The sequence below is a fragment of the Hakea prostrata genome, chromosome 9 (assembly GCF_041222555.1).
Source record: "Hakea prostrata isolate BN-2017 chromosome 9, UWA_Hpros_2, whole genome shotgun sequence".
NCBI lineage: Eukaryota > Viridiplantae > Streptophyta > Magnoliopsida > Proteales > Proteaceae > Hakea > Hakea prostrata.
Window position 1 is genome coordinate 60,443,318 of NC_142608.1, and position 16,432 is coordinate 60,459,749.

Genomic DNA, 16,432 nt, shown 5'->3' on the forward strand with positions numbered 1-16,432 from the left:
AAACTACCAGGATGATTACACATCAAACTGAGTCTCTTTTTTTTGGTTGCAATAATATGTGAATCTAAATCCTTCCCCTGACTGAAAATGATATCCTTTTTGGTGTTAGTGCATGTAAGAACTGCCATCCTATGTTGTACTGTATTCTGCTTATACATGATATATTTTACATATTATTTATTTGTAGTAGTAATTGGCATATATTGTAAGCATTTCTGTATATTTCTTGACCATTTCCATCTGTATATTCGCTGCATCTTGCGTCTGTCTGGTACAACAGGTCTCTAAATATCACCCTTCCTGTACAATATCTAATTATGGCACTTTCAACCTTCATGTTGGGGTTGTACAATAAATTAAAACTATGATTGTGAATTCATCACCAATCTACGAACATGGTTTTGATGTTGAATTTCCTCAGTACTCCCCATGAATTGGCAGTGATTCTATCCTTTGATATGGCCTGTCAGATTGCTGCTTTTGATATTGATTCTGGAGCAAGGTCTTTTAGATCTAAATATGCCATGGACAAAATATATATTTTTTCCAGATTTGCCAGATGTAGCTTTTGTATTTTGTCTGTTTTGTGTAGCAATTTCTTCACTGGGACTAGCATGTTTCTTCATCTACTTTCTTTTAATTCTATGCTTCAGCTATTCACTGAAGAGATGAAGTTTAATTTAGTTCATCCATGCCACGGTGGAACTATTATCTCACCAAATTTGTATTGGCAGTAATGTTTAGCTTTGAAAACTCTATCGGTTCATGTATCCAATTCTGAGGTTTCAACCTAACTAGTAAGCAACATTGCATCCTATTTGAAACAAAAGGAATATGTCGTTGATTAGATTTAGTCCAGCACTTTTGAGGTTAGATGTATATTCATGCTGACATTGCTGATGATTTCCCATTCAATTTGAGTATCTGAGTTAGTTCCTTGTCAAGGAAATTCTGAGTAGAACATCTAATTGATTGCAGGGGATTGTGCAAGAACAACTAAGGCATCCCGTGTGGGGCCCATATGCGCAACAACTACTGGATCCTGAAGCAGGACTTTGGAGAAATCCTACTGGTGGTGGACATGATGACAAGGCACATCCACCTATTCATCCCACAAAATTTTCTGATGGAGAATCTGGATGGAGTCAAGACCACCATGTAAGTAATGACAGGTTTGGTTGCTTTATCTGGTGAAAGAAAGGGAAAAGGAGAAAAATGAAATGATGAAATTACCTTCACTGCTTGTTCAATTGCACTTCACCAACAAAATGAAGAGTAAACATGAAATAATCGTCCTTCTTGTTTGGTTATATGCGGATTTGAGTTAAATTAGTTGCACGTTGTGATAGAAAGAGAAATCAATTGTGATCAAATTTTTCCCCTCAATTTTGTTTTTTTATATGATGTGTGAGAGACAAAACTACATATATCTTTCCTCAATACTAGTCATCTTTTCCTGGTTTTTCTTCCTTCAATTCAACCAGACAGTTGCATCTCCAGACTTTCTTTGAATTTCCTTTCCCTCATAAAAGAAAGCAACCAAATGCAGTACAAAAATCGAACCATAATTATTAAATTTTTTTTTTCTGGTAGTATTAGTATCTGTTTTCTTTTGTTAAATATGTTTTGGTTGAGAATGGCTAAACAGTGTTTCTTTTTGGTGATGTAAATCTCTTCTGTTATTGGCAACAGAGATTGTATGAGCTTGTTGTTCGCCATTTTCTGGCCTGTGTTTCACAGCCAGCTAGAGGGGCTGTGACTACTGTTGCGATTGATATTGCTGGCGAATCCTTTTCTGCATCTGGGTGCGTTATAATAGCAGTAAGTGACTATCACATAACACAGTTAAAATTCTATTTGTCCATAGCCACATGAGCTGGGTTTTTATCTGACTACTTGGAGGGCATGAAACTATTATTCAACTTTCTTTTGAGATGCTTGTATTATATACATCATTGTTGGGCAAGCAGAACTGTAATTATTGTACTAGATCAAGGATGTGTTTCTATATATATATATATATATATTTTAATGGTCACTAGATGTGTAACTTGAAAGACATAATTAAAAACATGGTCTAGTAGAACTTTTATTTCCCATAGCTGTCCAATACCTTCCTTTGCTCATTGTTCCATTTTAAAACTCCATTAACATTCTTTCTTCATATTATTTTAGTAGCAATTATTCCCTCATCATGGTCACACAGGTTATGGTCCCAATCAAGGCACAGTGGGGCTCACAGTGCTTTCTCTGTTTCTTATACCATAAAATAAGCCCCAATGAATACGTTCAGCAAGGCTTTGAGACTTACAGTCTGTTTTAGCCTGGACTTCCCAGGCTCCCAGCTTTATCATTTTAACCCTTGAATTTGCTTGGACCTTATCCAGTGTACTCACTTGTAATCAGCATATTATGATAATTTAAAGCATGTTAACTAAGCATTTCATAATAACTTAGTACATGTCAATCGCTACCAAACATCCGATAATGGTATCAGATACTGGATCCTGCTTTCCTCAGACGACTAGCAATTGGACAGAGGCTGACAAATCTTCCACAGTCAACAAGCCTCCCTATGTTCTTGTCAATGAACATATCCCTAACAGGTGCTCTCCTTGACCCAGTCAATGATTCTACAGGTAGGCTTGAGTCGCTTGACTGCCAGAGCCTACATAATCACCAGTATAAACAGCTGCAGGGCCTACAAAGGAAAAGTCTAAATTGGAACTAATTTTGGGCTTGAGTGTAACATAAATGGCTATCATTGTGGATCTTAGCATAAAACCAAATTGGTTTTGGAATAGCAGTTTCTTGTATCAAGTGTGGGTTTCAATAACCCTCTTCCATAATTTCATACTATGATTCATTAGTTTTATGCCTCTATAGAGTGCAGCTCTAGTTATCTCATTTATTTATGTAAATTAGAATGACGATGCTTCTCCTTCTTTCATTTGACATTTTCTTATGCTCATAGCCTTGTTAAACAATTTGGTTAGTGATGTAGGTCCCCATACCCATCCCAAGAAGGTCGCCATAGCCCCAAAGAGGGCCTAGATTTGCTGCCCAGAAGCCCGTGGAACTGTGAAGCAGCATAGGGGCATGGTTCGACAACAGGGGCATTTTTGTCATTTTGGGCAGGCCAACTCGATCCCAGCTGGGTCTAGTTACAGTCAGAATTTTATTTGGAGTCCAATTATTTCTTTGTTTTGTTATTTGAGTCAGTCTATGTTAGGTAGCAGTGCTATTTTAGTTAGAAGTTAAAATAGAAGTCCTTGTAGTAGTGTTATGTTATTTAAAAACGAAGCCCTTGTAGTTTTGGCTTTTGTCGTTAAAATCCTAGTAGGAGTCTTTTGAGAAAGTCTATAAATATACTAAGTTGTAATTAATGAAGTTCTGATGAAAAAAACTATTGAAAAGGAATTGCCACAAGAGGGCAAGGATTGAGTTGGGTATCTCAAGTGCAGTTATCCTGTGGCAGCTTTGTTCTTTGCATTCTTCCTATCAATCTTCATCCACAAGTCCTTCAACTGGTAAGAGATCATTTACAAGCTTTCCCTCCTCTCTTCCCCTCCATCGCACCTGTCCAAATCCCTCCCAGTACCATTTGGCCTACCCTTTTCCCCCCCAAACCCTAAAATCCATATCCATCAATCCCCACCACAGAATCCTCTCCCCTTCTAGAATTACCATCCCTCCCCTCCATCTAGCACCTGACTCCAACCCCACCCCTAGCCTCCACCTAGAAACCCTAGAATTGGAAACCCTAAATTTCCAAAACCCTAAAACCTCTGGAATTTGAATATGAGATTAAAAAAAAAACAATGTTCAGATTTGTATTTCACTAATTCTAAGCCTATAAACCCTACCTTTACCTAGTATACCTCTTACTAACCCTAGAACCTCCTAGACAGCCTATAATTCCCTTGCTGCAAGAGTTGTAAACCCAAAATTTGCCTGCTAGTCATCAAGGATCCTGGATATTGGTCCTCATCCAAGTCAGGTGACATCCGTCAGCCAAGATAAACTACTTATACTGAACTTTCCATGCTTCTGCTGGGTTCTTATCTGGGCCTTGTGACTTGTCTACTTTCATCCTTTGAGGCACCCAAATTCTTTGAATGTTTCTATGACACGTGATGCCTTCATGAATAATGCAGTCTTCCAAGACATTTTTACTTGCAGTGTATAAAGTTAGAAAGGCTGCAGACATAATCTTCCCATCTTTTCTTGTTTTCCTCATTCTTACTAGTACTTTACCAGCTCCACTTTTAAAACATCTTACATGGTTGAAGTCTCTACTCTTTCTTTTCCCTCATTTTAGCCCTCGTATATATTGCTCTGTCTTCCTTTGTGCTTAGATTTTGATAAAGATCTTTGTATTTTTCTGACCTTCCTTTTGTTACAATCTTCTTAGTTTTATTTAGGCAAATTTGTACCTTTGCAGATCCTCTGCATCCTTGGGTGCTTTACTTCTTTGCCCCCTTCAACTAAGCAGGCTTAACTGAAGGAGGAAAGAGCCAACCAAACAAGGACAAAACCTGTGCCATGCTCACCCCCAAAAAAAAAAAAAAAAAAAAAAGAAAGAGAAAGGGCTGCACCCTCTTGTTAGGAAGAAAAGAATTCTATTTTGCTATGTTGATGTCCACTTTTGAGGGTAACTAAAGTCTCCTCTCTCTTTTCAAAAGTGTTTACAGTGGATAAATTAAAAGCTACACCAAATCTTAAACTGAGAGCCCCTCATTCCTCTTTGCGAAGAAAAATTCTCCATGTACACCTTCATAGGCTCAATGATCTTTCCCAACATGTGTATTTAGGTCACCTTCTATAAATAATGTTTTCTCCTTGACGAAACCCTTGCAATAATCTATTATGTATTCCCAATATCGTAACTTATTACTTAAACTACCCTACTTGAGGTGCATAAGCATTGATTATAATTACAACCTCTTTCTCTAACACAACCTTGATGAGTGTAATTCTGTTACCAAATCTTTTAACATCTTCCACATCATTCTTTAAATCTTTATCCACTATTATGCCAACTCCATATGTATTACTTTTATCCCATGTGTACCGAACTCTAAATTCATCCGGTTCCTTAGCTTTTTTACCCTTTCATTTGGTTTCTTAAATACATGCTATGTTATTCTTATGTCTCCTAACATCATGTAATCAATTCTTGGCCCTTACCTTTTAATGGTCCAATGTTCCCAAACACTAATCTAATCTCTTGGACTAGTTTCTTTACCCACAGCTGTCCATGATATGAGAATCCGTGCTTACTTGTCACTGCATCTGGGGGCCATGCAGTGTGTTGCTTAGAGTAGACCTAGCTAACCCTTGCCCACTTTTCAATACACCAATAGTTTGGTGGTGGCTGCTAACCTGACGCACCAATCTTAGGACCATTAGCAAACACTGGTGGAGTTTCTATCAGTGGAAGAGTTCAATAGCAGCCCCTTGAAATGTTGTTGATAGCAATACAGTCCCCTTCCCTTGGTTGCAAGCGTAGATGAAAACAGCTTGTAACAGTAAAAGTGTTCAAAGATAATCTAAATACTAGTAAAGATACTGTCCATTTGTGAGAATTTAACCAATTGAAACTTATTTGTAAAAAATTTTCATTTGATATATTTCTTCACTTTTGTAGGAATAGTACTTAGTAATATTAGTGAATTTCATGAATCTTATTCCATTGATGTTTTTCAATTATCCTCCTTGTTTTCTTCCAGAAAAATTACCTGGATGTGTATCGATTTGAATCCTGGGGAGGCTCTGTAATCCCGACATACGTTGTTGGACAACAGGTTTGATATGAATCTACACAAGCTTTCACTGGTTCTTGCTAGATATTACTAATTGTTTTCTGTATTTTACATACACAACAATAATGAGAGAGAGAGAGAGAGAGAGAGAGAGAGAGAGAGAGAGAGAGAGAGAGAGAGAGAGAGGAGTGGTTAAAAAATGACTTTACTCATATCAGCCACTTGGCAGTTCAGTTGATGTTCAAATTTGCTACACAGTTAGGTCCTGCTTTCCCCTTTCACATGTAAAATTCTGCCGAGAAGGGTTTACAACAGAGAAAAAGTGATCAAGTTTTGTTTGAAAGTCTAAGGAAAAGTAGGTTGGCCTTGGAAATGCACTAGGGATAATCTTGTGCAATGACAAATTTGATACATGTCTTAGCCAAGTTGGACCTTCCTTATCCATAATTCCATATTGTTAAAATCATAGTTGTCAAGGAATTGGCTAGATGTCCAGGTGCTACAGTAGCACCTAGGCATCCAGTGATGCCTTGTCTCCTTGCTGGTATTGTCTTAGTTTCTAACACACCTGAGATGCATTGGTGCCTAAATGCCATGACAGCTTTTGTTGAAATGGCACAAATTGGATGGGACCTTGTGCTAAACCTAGGACACCAAATCTAATATGCCAGATTTTCTGCCACCTCATTTCCTAATAATAAAATTTGGTTTATTTACTTGTCCACCAAACTTAGTTATTTATATTTAGCTAGTAAGCCTGGTAATAACATAGAATGTCATGCCACATGATGAATTTGCATGGGCCATGTGGCTGATGCCCCCATGCATCTTGTTGGTTGAACTTTAGCTGGGACAAGGTTGAGATTAGTTAGCAATTACGAATGAGTTTAGAGGTTAATAAATTCACAAGAATGCCATCCATATTAATGGAATCTAGTGGCTTATTTTTTACGAGCTAGTATCTCTGAACATGAGGTGTTTCCTGTGGGTGCTTACGTAGGATTTCTTAAGGGAAAATATCTATCACTTCCCTATACTTACATTTTATTCACTCAAAGTCCTCTATCAAAAGTTTTACCTCTGATTTCCCCTACAAAGTGAACTCTCACATCTTTATTATTTTTATTTTGTTTCGTTTTTTGGTGATGGTTTTGAGATGGCAAGCCAGAGGTGAATGCAATCCAATTTATCTTCTAACTGGTCACAATCTCTCATTTCAAGAGATAGCTATATATATTATGAGCAATTCCCTAGGTAGACAAGACATTACAGTGGTTTCAAGTGCTTGGTTAAGATAATTCTTGGTAAGTTTTTGGCCCAAAATCTGCAGAATGTGTTTGTGTGGCTGATTAGTTAAAAACTTGCAGAAATTGATGATAGATTCCTAAAATGGTTAATGCAGGCTGTGCAAGTAATAAGAAAAAGGGGAAATTTTCTGCATGATGAACAGCGATCTTCCTAGTTTGCTATCAATCTTATCTCAATTCAAGTCTCTGAAACTCAGAGCTAATCATTCCCCATCCATATAGAATTAGAGAAAATACCTGTCTGAGTGTCAGAGACTCAGAAATATCTCTTCTTGGCTTGAACTGTTCTCTTCTTCTTCTCTGTCTGTCTGTCTCTCTCTTGCATGCACATTTAACAGTGGAATGGACGGCTTTGTTCCACCATAAAAGAAAAAAGAGGAAGGATTCAAAATAGGAGACAGGGATATTGGCAAATTTATCCCTCTTGCTAACTGGTTCAGGTATAGTTTGGCGGCTTTGGCCATTTTGAAAAAGCAGGGGAGATGAAAATGTGAGAGTTCAGTTTGTTGGGGAAATCAGAGGTTAAATTCTTGAGGGGAGTTTTGAGTAAGGTATGGGGAATGAGAAGATTTCCCACTTAATTTATTTTCTCTTTCCTTGAGAAAGGGAATAATAAACACCCACATGGTTACACATAGGTGTCAGATATGCCTCATGGTCAGAGATTCCTTTCCCTCTTGTTATTTCTGTAACTTTGAAGTCACATTTGAGACACTTCTGCTACTTGTCTGCGGCTGAATTAACCTGTGAGATGGGTGTGCACTGTGCAATACTGCACTCCTCAATCACTTGGGGCAATCCTTTTTGCCACATTTGAGAAGCTTGATTTGGTTACAGGCTAGATGTATCCAAAGCATTTAGACTTCCCCTTATTGTTGGTGTTTAATCTTACTTTTATTTGCGTATTTCAGTTACTGTTACCACTACTTTTACCATTACCATATCATCACTGTTACAGTTACTATTACTAACATTGTTACATTTATGATAATAGGGAAAGAGATAGCTATGTAGGCTGGTGCAGCACGTGGTCTCCTAGTCCAGACATAGGACCACATGGAATGACCATGCTGCCCCCATTGAAAGATGGAAACCTCTGGGGGCATTCTGGTCCTTTTTTTCTGCCTTGTGTCTAGGTGCAGAGGCTGCGCACTGCATGCCTGAGGTAGCACTGTTTCTTCCATAATAGTAATAATAACAATAGTAATATAACAAACTAATTTTAATAATTAATCATTAAGACTAAAATCATTGTTCTTCTTGTAATAAACTTCTGTATTCCTTAATATTATATTTCTTAGTAACATAACAAAATAATTTTACTAATTAATCATTAAGACTACAATTATCGTTCTCCTTGTAATAAACATCTGTATTCCTTAATATTATAATTCTTAGTCACTGAAAGTGTAAACAAGCAAGCTATTGATGATTTTGCAGTTTAACCCAACGGCATTGACTCTTGATTCTGGTGTTACAAGACCACCCCCTCTTTTAAGTGAAGCTGATTTACTGACTTGTATGGATAAGGTGAGAATGATCCTCAGTTGCATCATTAATATACATACATGCATATATATATATATATTTATATAAAATATTTTTATAAAAAAAAAATTTTTTTTTTTTTTATTTCTGTTTATATATATATATATTTATTTATTTATTTATTTTAAGTTCTTTCTTTGTAATTCCTGTTTTTTGGTTCTTCTTAGGCTGGAATTGGTACTGATGCAACAATGCATGATCACATAAAGAAGCTGCTTGACCGATTCTATGCAACTAAAGTTCAGAACACTCGTTTCTCACCAACAAATCTTGTAATTGTTATGCCCTTTAGAGGCTATTGTTTACTGCATTCTACCCCCCTTCTATAGTATGCATTTATTTGGTCATGTTGTTAACTTGTTATTAACTTAGAACTAAGTGAACGGTTTATTTTACAAGCTCTTCTTTATAGTTCTTTAAAGATTGATTAAATCTGATATGCTATTTCTTCTAGTTGCTTGCAACACTTAGAGGATTTACTCTTGCAAGTATATTCTAAGTACGCATACTCTTGTATAGGTCTTAAAGCAAGACTTTAACATTCTGCATGTGGGAAAGAGAGTTTCAACTGTTCTATAGATTTAATCCTTCCAACAACCACTCAGAAGTGGGGAGAGGGGGGGGGGGGGGGGGGGAAAAAAAAAAAAAAGAAAAGAAGAAAAAAGAGAAAAGAAAAGAAAAGATAGAGAAGTGTTCAATTGTTGATTTCCATTGAGTGAGTTGAATAAATGATTCTATTGACAACATAACTGCATGCTGTGTTTCTCTAATTTCTTTTTAATTGAATTGCAGGGTGAGGCACTGGTGATGGGATATGATGACATGGGGTATGTGTTTGTTCTTTTTTTTTTTTCTTGCTGATATTGTTTATGATAACATATGAAGTTCCCCTTGTGTGTCTTTGGAAATAGAGTAAAATGATTGAGGTGCATAATAAATTTGGCAGTTAGCTGATTTTCGTACTTAATGACTGTACAAATTGAAAATTTTACATATACATTGATTTTAACTCCGATAATAGCAGCACCTTAGATAACCTGGAACTGAAATCTCCAATACTGGGTTTGAGACAATTGCCAAGAAACCATAGATTGAGAATTCATGAGATCTTGCTATTCTGAAAGGGAGGACAAGAACAATCATGAATTAAAAAACTATCCTGACTTGCTAGATATCTTGGTCAACCTGAGGTCTTTGTTCAACCAGATTTCTATCCAACTGAATACATAAATGGACCACAACTTGATCTATTTGTCATATCTTGCCCCTACTCAATCAGGTCTTGCTTTTAGCTGCTGTAAGCTCAGTTCTTCAAAATTTTGGTTGACTTCTCTCGAGAAACTTGTCGGAGTTGCACCTGGAGATGATTGCTATTACATCTAGCTTACATTCATAACCACTCTAGCCTACTTGCAAGCACATCCAAGTGACTTTAATTTGGACATTTCTAATGTTTATTGAAGTTAATTTACATGAAACTATGATTTAATTACTTCTTATGACTAAATTATGTTTAGAATAGGGCATGGTATAAATTTCAGTCAAAACCACCGAAATTTCGGCTTTAGAATCTGGGTGCAATTGAAAAAGCACTAGTTTTTGAATGAAATAGTCAAAATTGATCAAATAGGTCGAAACCTCGACAACTTCTGCCAGATTTTCACCCTTTGAGTTTTGACCCCCAAACCATTTTTTTGCTGGTTTTTGTGATTTCAACATCTTTTTCACCCTAAATCAGTAACTCCTTTGTCTAAAACCACACCATTTGCTTGTTGGGGGGATTCTGGAAGATTCTTGCCGTTCCAAACTTCCCATTTTTTTTTGATTTTTGATTTTATTTTTTGCTTTGTTGATGACTTGTTTTTTCTGGATGAATAAATAACTATATTAAAAGAGGAAACAAGAGAACAAGGTCTTTAAGAAGAAGACCAAAAAGAAGAACTAAGACTCCAGGAGACAACAATAAGCCTGTTCCTTGGGGTATCATCAATTGGGGGATGGGGGATAGCTATCAGTCTAGAAGATACATCAGAATAGATGGCATTCCAAATCATGTCTATAGAGCGGGATTTGGAGGTTCATCACTGTGCTCCCATCATATGTGATGGATGGAGACACAATAGACTAGCTTACTAATTCGATCGCAAATGGAAGTGCCTGAAAAATTCCTCAAAATCCAAGACCATCATGAGTAAACCCAAAAGACCGCCTCGAACAGGGCCAAATGGAGGCCAGAGCTTTGTTGATGACTTGAATGGCCTTGATTTTTGCTTTGTTGATGGCTTGAGTTGGTGTTGTATAGACTATAGAGTATTTTCCCTTTTGACACGTTTCGTAGGTTGGGATGTCTACATTATGTTGATGATCCCACCTATACAAATGCAGTGAATCAGTTCTTGGACAGTTTTAGGCATAACATGTCATTGAAAGCTTTAAGGAGGAAAAAACTCGGCAAGACACAAGGTCCTGATGAAATCCCAATTGAAGTATGGAAGAGCTTAGGAACCCATGGTAGTTTGGTTGACTAAGTTGTTTAATAAGATTATGAGCACAGGGAAAATGCCAGATGAGTGGAGGAGAAGCATCGTGGTTCCAATTTACAAAAATAAATGAGATATTCAAAGCTGTAATAACTATAGGGGCATTAAATTGATGAGCCATACTATGAAATTATGGGAGAGAATATTTGAAACCCGTTTGAGACACTTAACTACAGTTACGGAGAACCAATTTGGGTTCATGCCGGGAAGATCTACAACGGAGGCTATTTACCTAATTAGGAGACTTACGGAAAGGTATAGAGAATGTAGGAAAGACCTTCATATGGTATTTATTGACCTAGAAAAAGCTTATAATAGATTCCCTAGAGCGTTAATATGACAAGTACTAGAGAAAAGAAGTGTTGTAAGTAAATATGTAGATATAGTTAAAGATATGTATGATGGTTAAGTGACTAGTGTTAGAATAGTGGGGGCACAAAGTAATGAATTCCCGATAACAGTTGGGCTACATCAAGGGTCAACTTTAAGCCCATATCTATTTGCACTGGTAATGGATGAATTAACCAAAGACATTCAAGATGAGGTCCCTTGGTGTATGCTTTTTGTGGATGATATTGTGTTGATTGATGAGACCCAAGTGGGGATTAATACCAAATTAAAATCATGGAGAGTAGCTTTGGAATCAAAAGGCTTTAAACTTAGTAGATCGAAGACAGAATATCTAGTTTGTAACTTTAGTCATGATAGGGCAGATAATGAGGTGGTGATACTTGACGATAAAGAGATTCCTCAGAGTGATTGTTTTAGATACCTAGGTTCAATCATAAGTAAAAGAGGTGATTTAGAGGATGAGGTTTCCCAAAGAATTAAAATAGGGTGGATAGGTGCGTCCGGGGTCTTATGTGATCGGCGTTTTCCATTAAAGCTTAAAGGAAAATTTTATAGGACCGTTGTTCGACCAGCTATGATGTACGGTGCAGAGTGTTGGGCTGTTAAAAAGAATCATATAGATAAACTCAGTGTAGCATAAATGAGGATGCTAAGATGGATGAATGGCAAAACTAGGATGGATTAGATAAGAAATGATCATATTAGAGTTGGTCTGGGAGTTGCTCCCATAAGTGATAAGCTTCGAGAAAGTTGTTTGAGGTGGCATGGCCACGTTCAACGGAGACCTATAAATGCCCCTGTACGAAGAAGTGATATAATCCAGATTGAAGGAACTAGAAGAGCTAGGGGTAGACCAAAGATAACCTTAGGAGAAGTGGTGAGAAAGGATATGTATAGCTTAGGCCTTGTATCTAGCATGGCCTCCAATAGAACTGATTGGAGGGCAAGAATCCATGTAGCCAACCCCATTTAGTTGGGACAAGGCTTATTGTTGTTGTAGTGTACTACTATAAACAGGAGATGGATCCACTAATTTGAACTAGACACTCAACTTGGACCTGAATTCTAAGACTTTGTTTTTGGCTATTGTATTTTGATGTATATGTAACTTTCTATCAAATAATTCATGTATGCAATATAGTTTGTTCAATTTTACAAAGCTTGTATTTTTCAGAACCTTTCATGTGTTAGTGTTCTTTTAAGTAAAATATGAGTTCCTTGTATTTATTATGCTTTAAATAGGTAGGAGGCAAGAAATTAGATGAAGAACACATCATATAAGGGTCGAAACCTATTGTCAAAACTTGGGTCGAAATGTTCCAAATTACGAACCAAATTTCAGTTGAAACTAGCATATCTCGGTTTCTGGCCTGGTCGAAACTGGCCTCGAAACCGACATTCTGATCCTTGAATAGGGTAGTTTAGACTTTTAGTTACAATTTGTAGCAGTTAACATTATTTCAACCAAAGTTCCGAAATCGAACTCTGATTTGGATTAATTTTATCATATATCTGATGGTGCCTCTGTGTTCAAAAGTTCCCAAATGGGTTATATCAGTTTCAGTTCCATCCCCAACTTGCTGAGATCTCTCCCCAGCTCGGTTTTCTGGGATAACAAATTGGGCCTGTAAGTTTGAGTTCTGGAACTATGCAAGAAACACAGGCTAATTCCTCACTAAGTAACAACTGTGATACAGGTACTCATAACCAATCTGATTTAGGAGTTGACAAATGGAATTGAGACAATCCTTTGCAAACTTATATTCCACACAACATAACAATTGACCTCAATATGCTTGGTTCTTTGATGAAAATTTCCATAGCTTCCAATATGAATTGCAACTTGATTTTCAAAATGCATCTTCATTGGTTTAGGGACCATTTCTAGTTATCATGGCCATCTCAACCCTGTGCTTGATACACTGTGAACAATTTGCATTGCATCTTGATGTTTATGATTTTGACTTCAAAACTGCTCTTATAGTCTCAGTTATTTATTTATTTTAATTTATCCTTATGGTAATATGCTTTTGACTTTAGACTTGTGTGGACTATGTGTCCTGAAAATGTCAACAATGGTTGACCTACAGTGTAATGGGAAAATAAGGCCTGTGGGGAGATTCTCTCACAAAAACCATTGATGGCTATATGTCCATCCTTTTTACGTTTCATGCTCCATAATTTGTTTGTTATGAGTATCTTAAGAACAAAATTTTCAGGTATGAACTGTGGAAACCTTATCTTAGATCAATGATGGAGTGTGACATGAAAGCAGTTAGCTTAGGCAGCAAAAGGAAACATGAAGTCTTGGAGACTTGCTTGCAGCAGATGAAGGCTTGCTTCTTGGATGTAAGTTTGTACAAGACTTGTCAATATGATATAAATGCCAAAAAGTCACGTTATCCACTATTTGGGAACTCGGATGATGGAACTTCCAAACTCTCTTATCCATACAGGGGTGCTATCTTGGACTAGCTCCTAACAGTTTCTCTCAGCTATGAGTTGGAATTTGGCCACACCAGTTTGTGATGTTGTCTTCTTGTTTTTTGCAGAACCTGGCTAAAATTGAAGAACATTGTAATATTGACGAGGCTATTAGATGAATTTTTTTTTTTTTTTCTTGTCATGTTCATAATTAATTGTTGCGCTGTTCATGTACCATCACTTGCGTTTTCTGCTCAAACTATTAGCATCATATTCTGATCTTTATTTTTGGCTTGAGGGGAGAATAACAGTTCTATATGAAGAAGAAATAAATATGCGAGTGGGCCTTGATAGCTATTAATTTATTACAAGTCATGAGAAATAAAATCAAGATATTTCATGCTAATCTTCATTTTACATTAACTTATCTACCACATTTGATAGTTATCCCCCCCCCCCCTCACCCCTTAAAAAAAGGGAAAAAAAAAAATAAAAAGACATTTGATCGCAATAACAGGGTATGCTCTTAGTAATATAGTCCAAGTTTGAACAGGCCAAAATAAGTTTCTTGGGTCAAGTTAGGATTATAGGTTAGAGTCAGGATTTTATAATTGGGTTATACTAAGTGAGTGATGGGCTATAAGTGAAGGTTCAGAGTTTTGTAGATGGATGAATAATGCTGGGTTTGAAATTTTCAGCAAAATAGATGAAGTTCAGTTTTTAGGGTTTATTACCTGAAATTTAGGGATGAGGCTTGGAATGAGTTCCCAACTATGGGAGGAGGATAAATTGATCCAAATTTGGGATAAAAGTGAAGGTTGGTTTGGGCTGGATGAGAATTATGGTTTCCTAGGAAGCGTCTATGAGGACAACATCAAGTTCTCCTTAGGTTAGGTTGTGATTTGGTCAAGATAACGAAGGACTTTGATGGCTGGATTGGCATGTAGTTGATTTAAGGTGTGGGGAATTGAATATAAAAGGGGAAAAAAATTAAGGTTAGGTGAGGATTAGGAGAAGAATGGAGGTTGGGGATAAATAACTTATTGTTGTTGTAGGGAATCCTTGGTGGCTGCTGGTAACTTTAAGACCTTGAATAAAAACTTTGACCTTGACAAATCTGAGGAAGATCTTCAGCAGTTGGAAGGGACTTAGGGGAGCTCTGATTCAAACCTCTTGGACCTCACACCATCAAGGAGTCAGTTGGATCACATACCAGTCCCACCAATGTCGATCACACACTAAACCAACATCCATTGGAGAGAACTAGGCAGCAACAGCTTGTAAATGGTAATTTATGAAAATCCTAATGTTTCCTTCCCACTTCATGATTTTATGTATAACTTGGTCTAAAGGCCTTACTCCCTAGGCTGCCTTGGAGAGTTGGAGTTATGATCCTTGGCTGATTCCTAAACATAACACCTTCAATGGGAAATGTTGGAAGGGCGGGGAAAAAAATAAAACACCTAAAAGATTGCCATAGTTTTGCAAAGTATATTTCCAATGACTAAAAATATAAACTAAGTATGGTAATACTAGTTCAACTGCTATTTAGAAAATGACCAACATTAGGCATTGTAAGAGTAGAGATCTCGACCATGTTAGATGTATTAAGAGCGAAGATGGTAAGGTATTAGTATGTGACGAGGACATAAAAAAAAGATGGGAAGCTAATTTCTTTAGCCTACAAAATGAAAATACTTCGGGTATTTGCGTCTTGGAAGATTACACTATGGCCCAACTTTTGAATATATGTGGAGAATTATGTAGTCTGAAATAAAAGAAGCACCATAAAGGATGGAAGTTAGGCAACACAAGGTCCAAATGAAATCCCAATAGAAGAATGGAAGAGCTTAGGACCCATGGGCTAGCTTGGTTAGTCAAGTTATAAAGTTATAAACATGAGGAAAATGCCAGATGAATGGAGGAGAAGCATCATGGTCCCAATTTACATAAACAAAGGGGATATTCATGTCTATAATAACTATAGAAGCATAAAATTGATGAGTGATACTATAAAATTATGGGAGAGACTAAGTAAAACCCATTTGAGATGAGAAACCACTATTAGGGAGAAGCTATTTGGTTTTATTCTAGGAGGATCTACAATGGAAGCTAATTACCTTCTTAGGAGACTTATGGGAGGTTATAGGGAGTGTAAGAAAGATTTTTATATGGTCTTTGTTGACCTAGAAAAAGCCTATATTAGAGTCCCTAGAGAGTTAATTTGGCAAGTAGTAGAGAAACGAAATGTTTCAAGTAATTCAGTGGATACAATTAAGGATATGTTTGATAGTTCAGTAACAAGTGTGAGAACGGTGGGGGGACAAGGTGATGGGTTCCCGACTACCGTTGGATTACCTCAAGGATAAACTTTTAAACCCATATTTATTTGCATTCATAATAGATGATTTATCTAAAGACAATCAAAATGGGCCTCCTTGGTGTATGATTTTTGTAGATGATATTGTTTTGGACCTTTTTGTTAATGAGATAGAGT

General features: G+C 36.8%; 1 protein-coding gene across 1 annotated transcript in view; it reads left to right on the forward strand.

The window, feature by feature from the left end:
- The window catches only part of TOP3A (topoisomerase 3alpha), a 63,691-nt gene that overhangs the window by 20,466 nt on the left and 26,793 nt on the right, over positions 1 to 16,432 (forward strand). Inside the window, exons 9-15 of the mRNA XM_089169149.1 lie at positions 979 to 1,158; positions 1,693 to 1,821; positions 5,733 to 5,807; positions 8,513 to 8,602; positions 8,788 to 8,892; positions 9,413 to 9,447; positions 13,731 to 13,860. Coding sequence (XP_089025275.1) covers positions 979 to 1,158; positions 1,693 to 1,821; positions 5,733 to 5,807; positions 8,513 to 8,602; positions 8,788 to 8,892; positions 9,413 to 9,447; positions 13,731 to 13,860 — 744 coding nt within the window. The remainder of the gene's footprint in view (positions 1 to 978; positions 1,159 to 1,692; positions 1,822 to 5,732; positions 5,808 to 8,512; positions 8,603 to 8,787; positions 8,893 to 9,412; positions 9,448 to 13,730; positions 13,861 to 16,432) is intronic.